The following is a 12,646-nucleotide window of genomic DNA, read 5'->3' on the forward strand; positions in this document are numbered from 1 at the left end:
ATTTATGTTATCTTATTTTCTCTTTCCCAATTATATATATATTTAATGTATATGTGTATGTATATTATCCATATATTTATGTATGTGTATTGTATCTATATGTATTATGTATTGTATGTACAGGTTATATATTTATTAAGTTTACTTAAGGTTTGCACCACATTTTGCCCTCTCTCTTAGATGTCCTATCCTTGGATTGGTTGCCTGGAAGAGATCACTTTTAGTGATAAGGCCGCCTTTGTGCATTTTATGTCCCAAAATTGTACTTGTAATTCTTGTAAATGTGCAATAAAGACTTTTTATCTTATCTTATCTTATCTTATTAAATTTAATAAAAGTAAAGTAAATTTTATTAAATTATAAAACAAGCAAACAAATACAAGATTTTGGCGTTAGGCAACATGCAAAATCAACTTATGGCTAAGTAAAAATTTTTTTAAATAATGGAAATAGAGGTCTTAACAAATAAATTATGTTAATAAATTATATCTCCAAATTAAATCAAAATTTTATTACCGTTTTATTTAAAACGTTAATTAATGCATGCAAGAAAGTAAGAAATAAAAATTGACAAATAATAAAGCAAATAATCAAATCGGTAAAAGGCATTTTTGTTTACAAGTAATTATATTCTTGTTTGAACAATATAGTGTGAGCTCGATAGTACCTTTAAAGATGTGTGGGTGCGAATTTCCTGTAAGGACGTAGCGCTCACACTGACGCAAATGGCAAACTATGGCAAAGGGATACCGCACTGTTATTTTTTGTACCTCAAAATTTATTGAAATAATTTACCCAATATTATTTTCTTTTATATAATCTTTAAAAAGTTTAAATATTGCCAGATATTTCTTTATTCATATTGCATAGTTTATAAGCTTGTATTATGCACACTGAATGTTTATGTTGTACATAAGTGTCTATATCATGTGCCATGTGCCATTAGTTATATAAGCAGAAGCTTAGAATTGATTAATTATTTATTGAGTCAAAAACGTTATTATACTTTTCGGGCTAGTCTTGATTTTATTCTCGACAACAACGTATGAAACAGGTGATTATTTTGCGATATTTAGATATCCTCATTAAATGTTCGTTTTGTATAATTTACTACAACATAAACATGATCAGATATTTTAATTATCGTATAGGTAAATGTGATTTGCTAAGCGTGAGGTAAAACAACATAACAGGTAACACTGATCGAACGTTCTCTGCGCATACGTATACTGCGCAATTTGCCGCGCGTGCTTCCCATTATCAATAACATATTTGCCAGACTATATCGGTTTTTATACGTGTATGGGAACGCAACAGCCGTACTCAAAAGTATTTGAGCAAATGATCAGTTGATTACAGTTTGAAGAAAGTACGTTTTGAAGTGTGAAACGTAAAAAACTTAAGTGCGTGCTCAACCATTTGAGAATACTTAGTTGAGATTTTGTACTATACTCAATTCAGAAACCGGCCGTTAGTGTTCAATGTTTATATTTAGTCCTCTATGTAAATATATTAGATATAATAATATTAAACTATAAACTAACTTATTTGTAAAAGACTATTTATTACTAACCCATGTCCATGTATATATTGCAGTAGGCAGTACTTTAACTGGACCTCTTTTTATAATTTTGTTTGTTTTTTATTCTCCTATTGTGTAATATAATCTCTTTTTTACCGTATAACCTCCTTCGTGTGTTTGAGTGATTAGTGTTCATGCTCAACTGTATTATTTTAAAATAATACATTTGTTTAATACTAATTAACTTATTACCTAATGCCTTATTAAAACAACTAGCACCTTTTAATCGCTATTACATCATTTAAAAGGTATGTAATAAATTTGAGTTTCAATAAATAAACATTTATATTAGATCACTAATAGTGATAAGGTCGCCCTTGCATGCTACTCTACGTCTTCTGTCTTACTATATAGTTATGTGTTTGTTTATGTATGCAATAAAGAGTTTTATCTATCTATCTATCTATCATTTTTATCGAATGTGTTAGAAAAATTATAGTAGATAATATAAATAAAGATAAATTAGAATAATTGTCGGAATATATAAGATGATTGTCGTGTGGAACAAACATCAGAAGGTTGGTAACTGTAAGTAATGTTATTTTACCTTTTAAATGATGTGAAGCTTGGAGTAGTGCCATGGACTTGTGACCATAATTGTAGGCTTAAGGGATCCCTTAACGTTATAACAACACTTGCCTTTCACTGCTCTAGCCCAGTACAATTACATATATCTTACCTGTACTGTAGTTACCACATTTGCAATTACAATAATAATTGATTATATGAACGATAAATCTATTAACATTTATAATGAAGATAGCCGAGGATATATAATACATTTTCAATAATACTATTATAGCGGTTGAGATGTGATACCACTATTTAATATGATCTTATTTATTTTACACTAAATGAGTAAAATTAAAAATCCAAATTTTGTGGAGAAATTGTCCAAATTTATTTAACTCACAGATACGTGAAGAGAAAATAATCACAGAAGGAAATAGAGAAATTTAAATAAATACCAATAGAAAATACAAGCTAAACTAGCACGTAATAGCAAGAAGTTAAGGTTGAGAATTGAATGCAAGCTAAGAGAGCAATGGATACACAAGTGAATGTCGCAAGCGATTCTAGCCGACTCTTTAAACGTGGCGATGTTGGCTAGCAGCCTACGGCACGCATAACAAAAAACTCGGAACAGGTTTGAATTGTTCCAATGCGCTGCGTCCGGATGATTCTAGTAAATATATTAATATTAATTTTGAATAAGTAATGTTCCCTACAGTACTCCCCCCAGAGACCTGGTTAAGGGCGATAGTAGTCTAGAAACCTAATTCTTCTGCCGCTTCTTGTCCGCTTCTGAATTGTCTGCTCCACGTTGGATTGAGAGATAGCCTTTGGTGCTGTTATTATCCTCTTTGATGCAGGAACGGCCTCTCTCGTAACATATGCGGGCTTGATCCTGTCCACACTAACGTTATTAGGCTTACCACATATGTCTATTTTGAAATATTTAGGAGTCCTCTTGAGAACCTTGTATGGGCCTGCATAAGGTGGTTCCAGTGGTTTGCGGACGTGGTCCTGCCGTAAAAAAACATGTGTTGTCTCTGCAAGGTCAGCTGGCATATAAAAAGGACCTGTCCTATGCCATGACGTGGGCTTCGGTGAGAGTCGTGCCATACCAGCACGAAGACGAGTGACCAGATTTATGATATCTGCAGTCCTGTAGTCTTCTGAGGGTGCCAGAAATTGCCCTGGAAGTCGAAGGGGCTCCCCGTAGACCAGCTCAGTCGCTGAAACCTGAATGTCATCCTTCCAAGCGCTACGGATGCCCAGCAGCACTAAGGGAAGTGCTTCCGTCCAGGTCGAAGAGGGATGGCACATGATAGCTGCCTTCAGCTGCCGATGGAGTCTCTCGATCAAGCCGTTGGAAGCTGGATGATACGAAGTAGTCGTAAAGTGATGTGCACCAACCATGGCTGATAGTGCCTTGAAGAGATGCGACTCGAATTGCCGACCCCTATCGGTTGTAATTCGAAGAGGGCAACCAAATCTTGCTATCCAACCAGAGAGAAGAGCGGCAGCACAGGAATCAGCTGTGATGTCCTTAAGTGGGAATGCCTCAGGCCATCGTGTGAAACGGTCGATGACAGTAAGGCAATATCTGAAATCAGACGAAATAGTTAAAGGTCCGACGATGTCGAGGTGGATGTGTGCAAACCTCGATGTAGGAGTTGGAATTGAGGATAAGGGAGCAAGGGTATGACGGTGAACTTTGCTCTTTTGACAAAGTACACACTCTCGTGTCCACTCTCTAAGGTCTTTGCGAATCCCTGGCCATACGAATCTCTGTGTAACCAGCCGCACTGTAGCTGTCCTACCAGGATGGCTCAAGCTGTGTAAAGTTTCAAAAACTTGTCGGCGAAACTTCTCAGTAATGAACGGGCGCGGAGAAGACATTGATACGTCACAGTATAACTTCTGGTTACAGTGTGGCAAATCTACCTTAACCAGTTTTAACGATGAGCCTTTTTGAAGCAGACCTAGCAGTTCAGGATCAGTATCTTGAGCAAGTGCTAGAGCCTGGTAATCAATAGATCGATTCACCTCTTCCAGTCGTGACAGAGTATCAGCCACTACATTCAAACGTCCTGGTAAGTATTGAATAATAGTTGTGAACTGAGAAATATAATCAAAGTACCGATTTTTTTTTTTTTTTTTTTTTTATATGGAATAGGCTTGCGTTTGACCGCATCAAGTCTGGTGAGCGTTGATGCGGTCTACGGTGGTGCACGCTTGCCTAGAAGATACCTATTCACCCTTTCTTTGAAAACCCCCACATTGTATGTCACAGGAAATACAGTTGCCGGCAGTGAGTTCCAATCTCTCGCAGTGCGGATAAAGAATGTAGCCTCAAAGCGTTTCGTTCGTACGGTAGGAATTTCTACCGTGTATGGATGGCGTAAAGCTGTATTTCTGGAAGTTCTGAGGTAAAAAGGGGCTGGGGGAATCAAGCTATGTAAATCATGGGCACACTCTCCGAAGTGTATCCGGTAAAACACAGACAGAGATGCAACCCTACGCCGGTGGCTAAGGCTCTGCAGTTGAGTTTCAACAAGGGTCCCGTCATTGATTAGCCTTCTGGCTCGTCTCTCAACTGACTCTAAGGTCTGTAATTGGTACTTGGCAGAACCATCCCATAAATGAGAGCAGTACTCCATACATGGTCTAACTTGTGCTTTATACAGTGTGAGAAGATGTTGAGGTGTAAAGTACTGTCTCACTTTGGAGAGGACGCCAAGTTTCTTAGCAGCCAACTGAGCTCTGGACTCAATATAAGATCCAAAGTTAAGAGTCGATGAAAGAGTAATGCCAAGAAGTTCAAGGTGGTCGCTTAACGGTACCGATACATCTCGAAACGAGGGGGATAATTCGAATGGCCTTTTTTTCGCGGTGAACAGACACGCCTGGGTCTTAGTGGCATTAAATCTGACCAAATTAGCATCTCCCCAATCGGAGACTGCTTTGAGGTTCAAATTAAGGCGCTCAACCATAGTATCCCTATGCGATTGTATTTCAGGTCCACTTGCAGTTGCTTTAGCCATATAGCGCTCTACAACAGTGCTGTCATCTGCGTACCCAAGAATTCCAGGAATGAGTAAATCATTTATATGGAGCAGGAATAGAGTTGCAGAGAGCACTGACCCTTGAGGAACACCGGCATTTACATCCATTATATCAGACGAGTAGCCATCCACGACTACACGTATTGATCGGTCCCTCAAGAAGTCCGATAGCCAAGAACACAAGTCAATACCGATATTGGCGCGGTGAGCATTTCTCCCTGTTAATGTTGAATGCATATGTTAGAGGTTTATGATCCGTGTGAATCACGAAGTTTCGAGCCTCAACCATGTGTCGAAAATATTTAATGGCTTCATAAATGGCTAACAGTTCTCTGTCGTAAGGACTATACTTCTTCTGCGCAGATGTTAATTTTTTAGAAAAGAAACCAAGAGGTTGCCATACGTTATTAACACGTTGTTGAAGAACTGCTCCAATTCCGACATCAGAAGCATCAGTGGCAATAGCTAGCTCTGCAGAAGGATCTGGGTGAGCCAGTAATGTGGCTTGAGATAAACAAGTCTTACATTTTTGAAAGGCTTCCATCATCTCCGGTGTCATAGTGATCGGCTTAGCTCCTTTCACTTTAGGTCCTAGAAGCGCAGCATCTAATGGTGCTTGGATATTTGCGGCATCGGGAATAAAACGCCGATAAAAATTGAACATACCGAGGAAATGTCGTAATTCCTTAGCAGTTTTTGGCACATTGCACTCCTGTATGCTCTTTACGTTCGTCTCTAAAGGTTGAGTCCCAGAATCTGACACTAGGTAACCAAGAAATTTTACCTGTCGCTGCCCGAAGACACACTTGGATGTGTTTATCAAAACACCATACTCTTTGAGCCTGGTGAAGAGTAGTCTGATGTGGCGCTGATGTTGTTCTTCAGAACTGGAAAATACCAAAATGTCGTCTAAGTAACCAAAACAAAAGTCATCAAAATCACGTAGCACTTCGTCCATGAACCTCTGAAAGGTTTGTGCTGCATTGCGCAGTCCGAAGGTCATGTACGGGAACTCGAAAAGTCCAAAAGGAGTTGTAATGGCTGTTTTGTGGATATCATTGACGTGTACTGGTATTTGATTGTACGCCTTGACTAGATCGATAGTTGAAAATACTGTACAACCAGAGAGTTGGTAGGAAAAATCCTGGATATGGCGTATCGGATACCTGTCAGGTACTGTGCGAGCATTGAGTGCCCTATAATCACCACATGGTCTCCATCCGTCGTCCTTCTTCTTAACTAAGTGCAGAGCGGACGACCACGAATTGTTAGAGGAGCGGGCAGTTCCCTGTGACAGCATATCGTCAAATTCTTTTTTGGCTGCTTTCAGTCTAACTGGGTCTAAACGACGAGGTCTACTGGTAACCGGTGGTCCGGGAATGGTTTTGATGTAATGCACGGTATTATGCTTAGGTAAGGAAGACGTACCTGATGGTCTCGTTACCTCTGGAAACTCATGAAGCAGCTGATGGTATTTTGATTCTCCCGAAATGGCTTTGACTGACGCAAGGTCATCGGAGATATTTTCTTTTATTGCTTGCACTGACAGAGTGGTATTTCCATCGACGAGTCGCTGACATCTGCAATCTACAAGAAGATTGTAAAATATCAAAAAATCTACGCCGATAATGGGCTTTGAAACATCAGCGATGGTAAATTTCCAGGTGAAAGTACGTTTCAGTCCTAGGTCTAAGTGCAATAATGTAGGACCGTAAGTATGAATGACTGTACCGTTCGCCGCCATGAGTTCATACTTTGTCTTGGTACAGGGCGCCTTGGTAGCCAACCGTGGAAAAACGCAGAGATCCGAGCCAGTATCAATGAGGAAAAGCATTTTTGAAATACGGTCGGTAATGAAAAGACGGCCTGTAGGTAAAGGGCAGACGTTGGCCGCTACTTCCGGCTGCCCAGAGAGTTTTCCGACTCTCCGTAATTACATGGCTGCACACATTTTTTAGCATTTGAACCAAATTTAAAATGGTACCAACACTTTTGCCGGGTAGTCGACTTCCTGCGATGTCTGGAATGGCTCCGGGAACGCTCTTTAAATTTTGATGAGACCGAGTTGTGACGTACCTGGGTCGAGAGTTCCGATACCTGCTTGGTCAGGAGTTGGATCTGCTTGGCCATTTCTTCCAACATGGAGGATGCAGGGGGTGTGGCCATCGCAGATGTGCTTGCGACCTGTGGTGATGAGGGTGCTATCTCATGCACCTTGTCTGCCAGGTCAGCTAATTTTTCGATAGGCAGATCAGGCTGTGAAGCTATAACCGTTTGAATGTTTTGTGGTAACCTACTCGACCATAATGTTTTTAAAAAATCCTTGGGGACAGATGAACCCGCAAGATCTTGCATGTATCGCAGAAACTGTGATGGCTTGCGATCACCTAGCTGCTCGTGCCTCAGCAACTGCATCACTTTCTTTTCTTGAGACGCAGACAATCTTTTAATCAGTTGCGTTTTAAGAGTGATGTATTTATCCGTCTCGGGAGGAGAAATGATAATATCCTTCACCTCGACAGCAAATTGATTATCTAACTGAGCGGCAACGTAATAAAATTTTGTAGTATCACTTGTTATATTAGATAAAGCAAACTGACCTTCCATTTGTGAAAACCAAAGGGCTGGTTCTTCCGGCCAGAATGGTGGAATACGCACGCCAATTCTGCACACGTTGGATGTAGTCGCGTCCTCCATCTTGTATCAGAGGTCACTTGCCAAGGTCGTTAAAATGGCCTCCTGCCGTTTTAAATCTTCTTGCCAGCAGTAAACGTAGGTATTTATTGTAGTGCTCACCAATTTAGGGGTCACCAATATAGCGGTTGAGATGTGATACCACTATTTAATATGATCTTATTTATTTTACACTAAATGAGTAAAATTAAAAATCCTAATTTTGTGGAGAAATTGTCCAAATTTATTTAACTCACAGATACGTGAAGAGAAAATAATCACAGAAGGAAATAGAGAAATTTAAATAAATACCAATAGAAAATACAAGCTAAACTAGCACGTAATAGCAAGAAGTTAAGGTTGAGAATTGAATGCAAGCTAAGAGTCAAAGTCAAAGTCAAAGTCAAAGTCAAAATATCTTTATTCCATAAAAATGCTTAACATTCACTTGGACATGTCATAAAAGATAAAAAAAAAATGGAAAACAAAATAACCAAAAAAAATGTGCAATTTTGACTTGAAAAAAGCCCGTTCAAATGGTTGAGCTCATGAGAAGATACAGGCAAAGAAACTCATGGCCACTCTTTTTAAATGCCAACATTTGTTATAAATCACAATTAACAATTTAACTTAGAAATAGAGCAACTCATTTCCAAACATCTTTATCGCGAACATAATCTTTAACAGAGTAATAAGCTTTTTGGCAGAGCCTGTGCTTTACCACTTTTTTAAATTTGTTCAGTGATAAATTAACCACGTCGTTTGGAAGTTTGTTATAAAAGTGTATACTTTGACCTACGAATGAGTGAGACACTTTATGGAGCCTAGAGAAGGGCACAGCAAGCTTATTTTTATTTCTTAAATTATATTGATGGAGGTCACTGTTTTTATTAAATTTATTAATATTCTTATGCACATATACTAAGTTGTCGTAAATATATTGGGAGTGTAGTGTGAGGATGTTAAAGTCTTTAAATTTATTCCTTAGTGACTCCCGTGGACCCATTTTATAGACTGCTCGGACAGCCCGTTTTTGGAGCACAAAAATGGTATCTATGTCAGCGGCACTACCCCAAAGTAATAGGCCGTAAGACATAATGCTATGAAAATAGCTGAAGTATACTAAACGCGCGGTGTCAACATCGGTCAGTTGACGAATCTTGCGGACAGCATACGCTGCCGAACTAAGTCTACCAGATAAAGTTTCTATATGCGGACCCCATTGTAACTTAGCATCTAATGTTATACCTAAGAAAACAGTTTCATTAACTACTTTAAGTTCCTTATTGTTCATCAAAACCCTGGTTTCTACTTGTTGAACATTCTTAGTAAAGAACCTGATACATTTAGTTTTACTACTATTTAAAAGCAAGTTATTGGCACTAAACCAGTGCAATATCCTAGAAAGAGCATTGTTTACATCGTCAATTTCCAATTGCTGTCTATTAACCTTAAAAACTAAAGATGTATCATCTGCAAACAACACCATTTCACAGATATCTCTCATAAGGTGAGGTAAGTCATTAATGTACAAAAGGAACAAAAACGGACCCAGAATAGAGCCTTGTGGCACCCCCAATGCTACAGGTCACCCGTGTGATAGTTTCCCGTTGACATTTACTTTTTGAATCCTATCACTTAAATAAGAAGTGAGAAGATCCAAAGCAATGCTTCTTATACCATAGTGGTGTAGCTTCCTGATAAGAGTTTTATGCTGCACACAATCAAATGCTTTGGATAAGTCACAAAACACCCCAAAGGCATCACGTGACTCCTCCCAAGCCGCGAATACACTCTCTAATAATTTGACCCCAGCATCAGATGTTGACCTTCCACGAGTGAAACCAAATTGACCTGTGTGCAGTAATTTATTTTTATTAAAATAAGTAAGAAGCTGACTGAGTATCAGCTTTTCAAAAATTTTACTAAACGTAGGTAGTACTGAAATCGGTCTGAAATTTGTGGGGTCTTGCGTACTACCTGATTTAAACAATGGAGTTATTTTACTATATTTCATCAAATCAGGAAACACTCCACAATCAATACATCTATTAAAAATTGTAACTAAATCAGGAATCAAAATATCAATTAAAGAATTTATGATATTAACTGAGACACCCCACAAGTCGGCTGTCTTTTTCATACTAATTGATTTGAAAGCTACACTAATGTCTGAATAATTTACATGACGGAAAACGAAACCATTATAAAATTCGGGAACATTGTCTTTAATTAACGATTCTGCAATAGTGGTGGAAGAACCTAAATCGTTTGTTAGACTGACTGGGAAAGTAGAGAAAAACTTTTCAAATGCAATGGCCACTTCCAAATCGGAATCAACAATGTGACCGTCAATACTAAGTTTAAAATTAGAATCTTTCACCCTAGTTCTCCCAGTCTCGGCATTAACAACCTTCCAAGTGGCTTCAATTTTATTATTACTATTTCTGATTTTTGTTTTAATAAATAAAGATTTTGCAATTTTGCATACACTTTTGAAAATTTTAGAGTAAGATTTTAAGTACTCTTTAAACTCTCCACCACTATTAAACTGTTTTTCATAATATAACATATACAGCGTCTCCCTACTCTTATAAATACCTGCTGTGGCCCAGTCACCAAAGATAGGACTATCGGTAATTGTAATCTCTTTGGGAGTAAATATTGAATGAAATTTATTAATAAAAGAGTAAAAAAAAGAATTGTACAAAGAATTGGGAGGTAAAGTTATATCTAAAACTAGTAAATTAGTTAGTAAACTAACTCTCATACGTTCCAAACGACTAGCTGTGACAGGTACAAAAGCATTTTTTCTCTTAGCCACCTGTTTTTTCTTACTAGAGAATTCTACTAGCTGACCAGAGTGGTCAGAATCCAATTTATTAATAATGCTTTTGTAGCATGGAATAATGTCAGTAAATATGTTATCTATACAAGTACTAGTCATAGGAGTTATTCTGGTTGGCTCCATAAATAAATTAAGTAAATTGTGTGACTTAAAAAGACTTAATAAATTTATGGTGGGACTTAAACTTTCCAAAATATTAACATTAAAGTCCCCACACACGAACAAAGGCTTACCCGACTTGGTAAGTTTGCTTAAGGCCTCATCCATTACTACTAAAAATAATTTTAAATTGGCGGAGGGAGGTCTGTATACACATATAATAATGAATTGCTCTAGTTGAACACACGCTAATTCGATAGAACATTCTACAGAAAGAGACACAATATCTTTCCGTTCCTTGAACTTAAGGTTCTTGTTTAATATAATAAGCGACCCCCCGTGTATTGTGTTGATTCTGCAGAATGAGCTTCCTACCCGGTGGTTTCTGAAATTAAACATGAGCTGGTTCACCTTTAACCAATGTTCCGTAATACACAAAATACTAATTTCCTCCGAGTTCATGAATAATTCCAGCTCTAGCTGCTTGCCCCCCGTCAAGCAACGGATGTTCTGATGAACTAATCTAATAGACTTAACATTTTTATTATTATTTTTGCATGAATATTGTGATGATGTGCAGTGTGCGTTATTATTGTAATTTAATTGTAAAGCTAGCTGGATCAAAGGGATATTTAATAATAAATTAGAGCTAGAGGTAGTTATGCACTCACCCAAACCCTCAGTATTAGGTTAAGCGAGATTATTCCGCTGGCTCAGCGAGACCACCGGAGTATTCCCATTATTGTTATAAGCACTTTTATTGTTTCGTAAAAATTCATGTTAAATGTCGCAATACATTATAACTTTTGTAATACAAATATTTTTTTACTTTAAGAATTAATATTTTCGTGGGTAGGTGGCAAAAAAGTTAATACATCTTTTTACATAGCTCCCAAAAATTTTGTCAAAAAAATAGTATTTATAATTTATAAGTGAAAATATTTATTAATAAGTAATGCATTAATAGTCACCAACCTGTCAGCTATTAATCCTACAAAAATATCTGCACAATTATCTATATACTATAACAGTTCTTTATAATCGTGAGTGACAGTAGCACTATGGAAGCCATTAAGCAGTCTATGCAAGAACTATCACAACAATTCAACACTAAAATGGCGGAGTTTCAACAGAATCTAAGTTCAGCAATTCCAGCGGCAAGTCCAACATCACATATTGCCGCTCAGTTCAATACTTTCCGATCTTTTGTGTTGAGTGCACTGGAAGGTCTTCAACTGCAAATTAATATTCTCTCTAAGCAGTATGACATCCTTGATATGAGAAGCAGGAGAAAGATTTTACTACTACACGGAGTTCCTGAGGAAAAAAGTGAAAGTGCTTGTAATGTTGCTGTGAAGGTTTTATCCAACCATTTAAAAATGCCTGAACTGGATGCTGATGACATTAGCCGCTGCCAGCGCTTGGGTACCACAACTTCTAATAAGCCAAGACCGATACTTTTGAAATTTCGTGAGTTAACCTTAAAGAATCAAGTCTGGTTTGCTAAAACAAATTTAAAGGGCACTGGCATCACTCTGTCGGAATTTCTTACCAAATCAAGGCATGACATATTCATGGTGGCCCGTAAACGCTGTGGTATTGGTAAGTGCTGGACAAAGGATGGCACTGTTATTGTTATTGGGCCTGATGGTAAGCGACATAATATTTATTCGTGTACTGAACTAGACAATATCTATGGCGCATCTGAGATACAATCTGTAAATAAAGCATCTGTTGTGGGCTCAAATTCTGGGGTTACCAATGCAAAGCCTGTTTCGCAAGCTGCGCGTGCGAAGAGAGTGATTAAAAAGTAACCTACTTGTTATCTCATTTACTCTGTATATTTGCTGGTAATACAGCATTTTTACCTTT

At 37.8% G+C, this 12,646-nt stretch overlaps 2 protein-coding genes across 2 annotated transcripts; one reads left to right on the forward strand and one right to left on the reverse strand.

Moving 5' to 3' along the window:
- Window positions 1-7,047: 7,047 nt before the first annotated feature.
- Window positions 7,048-7,851, reverse strand: LOC146526518 (uncharacterized). Its single transcript, XM_085207089.1, has one exon. The coding sequence runs from the start codon at window positions 7,849-7,851 to the stop codon at window positions 7,048-7,050; it is 804 nt and encodes a 267-aa protein (XP_085063215.1).
- A 3,984-nt stretch (window positions 7,852-11,835) lies between these two features.
- On the forward strand, window positions 11,836-12,646 carry LOC146526519 (uncharacterized). Its single transcript, XM_085207048.1, has one exon. It carries the CDS (start codon window positions 11,836-11,838, stop codon window positions 12,586-12,588), a length of 753 nt encoding a protein of 250 aa, XP_085063174.1. The 3' UTR covers window positions 12,589-12,646.

This window comes from Heliconius melpomene, unplaced genomic scaffold (assembly GCF_056956725.1).
Source record: "Heliconius melpomene rosina isolate 202511_hmr_F unplaced genomic scaffold, ASM5695672v1 ptg000031l, whole genome shotgun sequence".
In the NCBI taxonomy this organism is placed as follows: Eukaryota; Metazoa; Arthropoda; class Insecta; order Lepidoptera; family Nymphalidae; genus Heliconius; species Heliconius melpomene.

Excerpts from the sequence above, each read along its gene's own strand:
- LOC146526518 (XM_085207089.1), bottom strand. The coding sequence starts at position 7,851 with ATGGAGGACGCGACTACATCCAACGTGTGCAGAATTGGCGTGCGTATT.
- LOC146526519 (XM_085207048.1), top strand. The coding sequence starts at position 11,836 with ATGGAAGCCATTAAGCAGTCTATGCAAGAACTATCACAACAATTCAAC.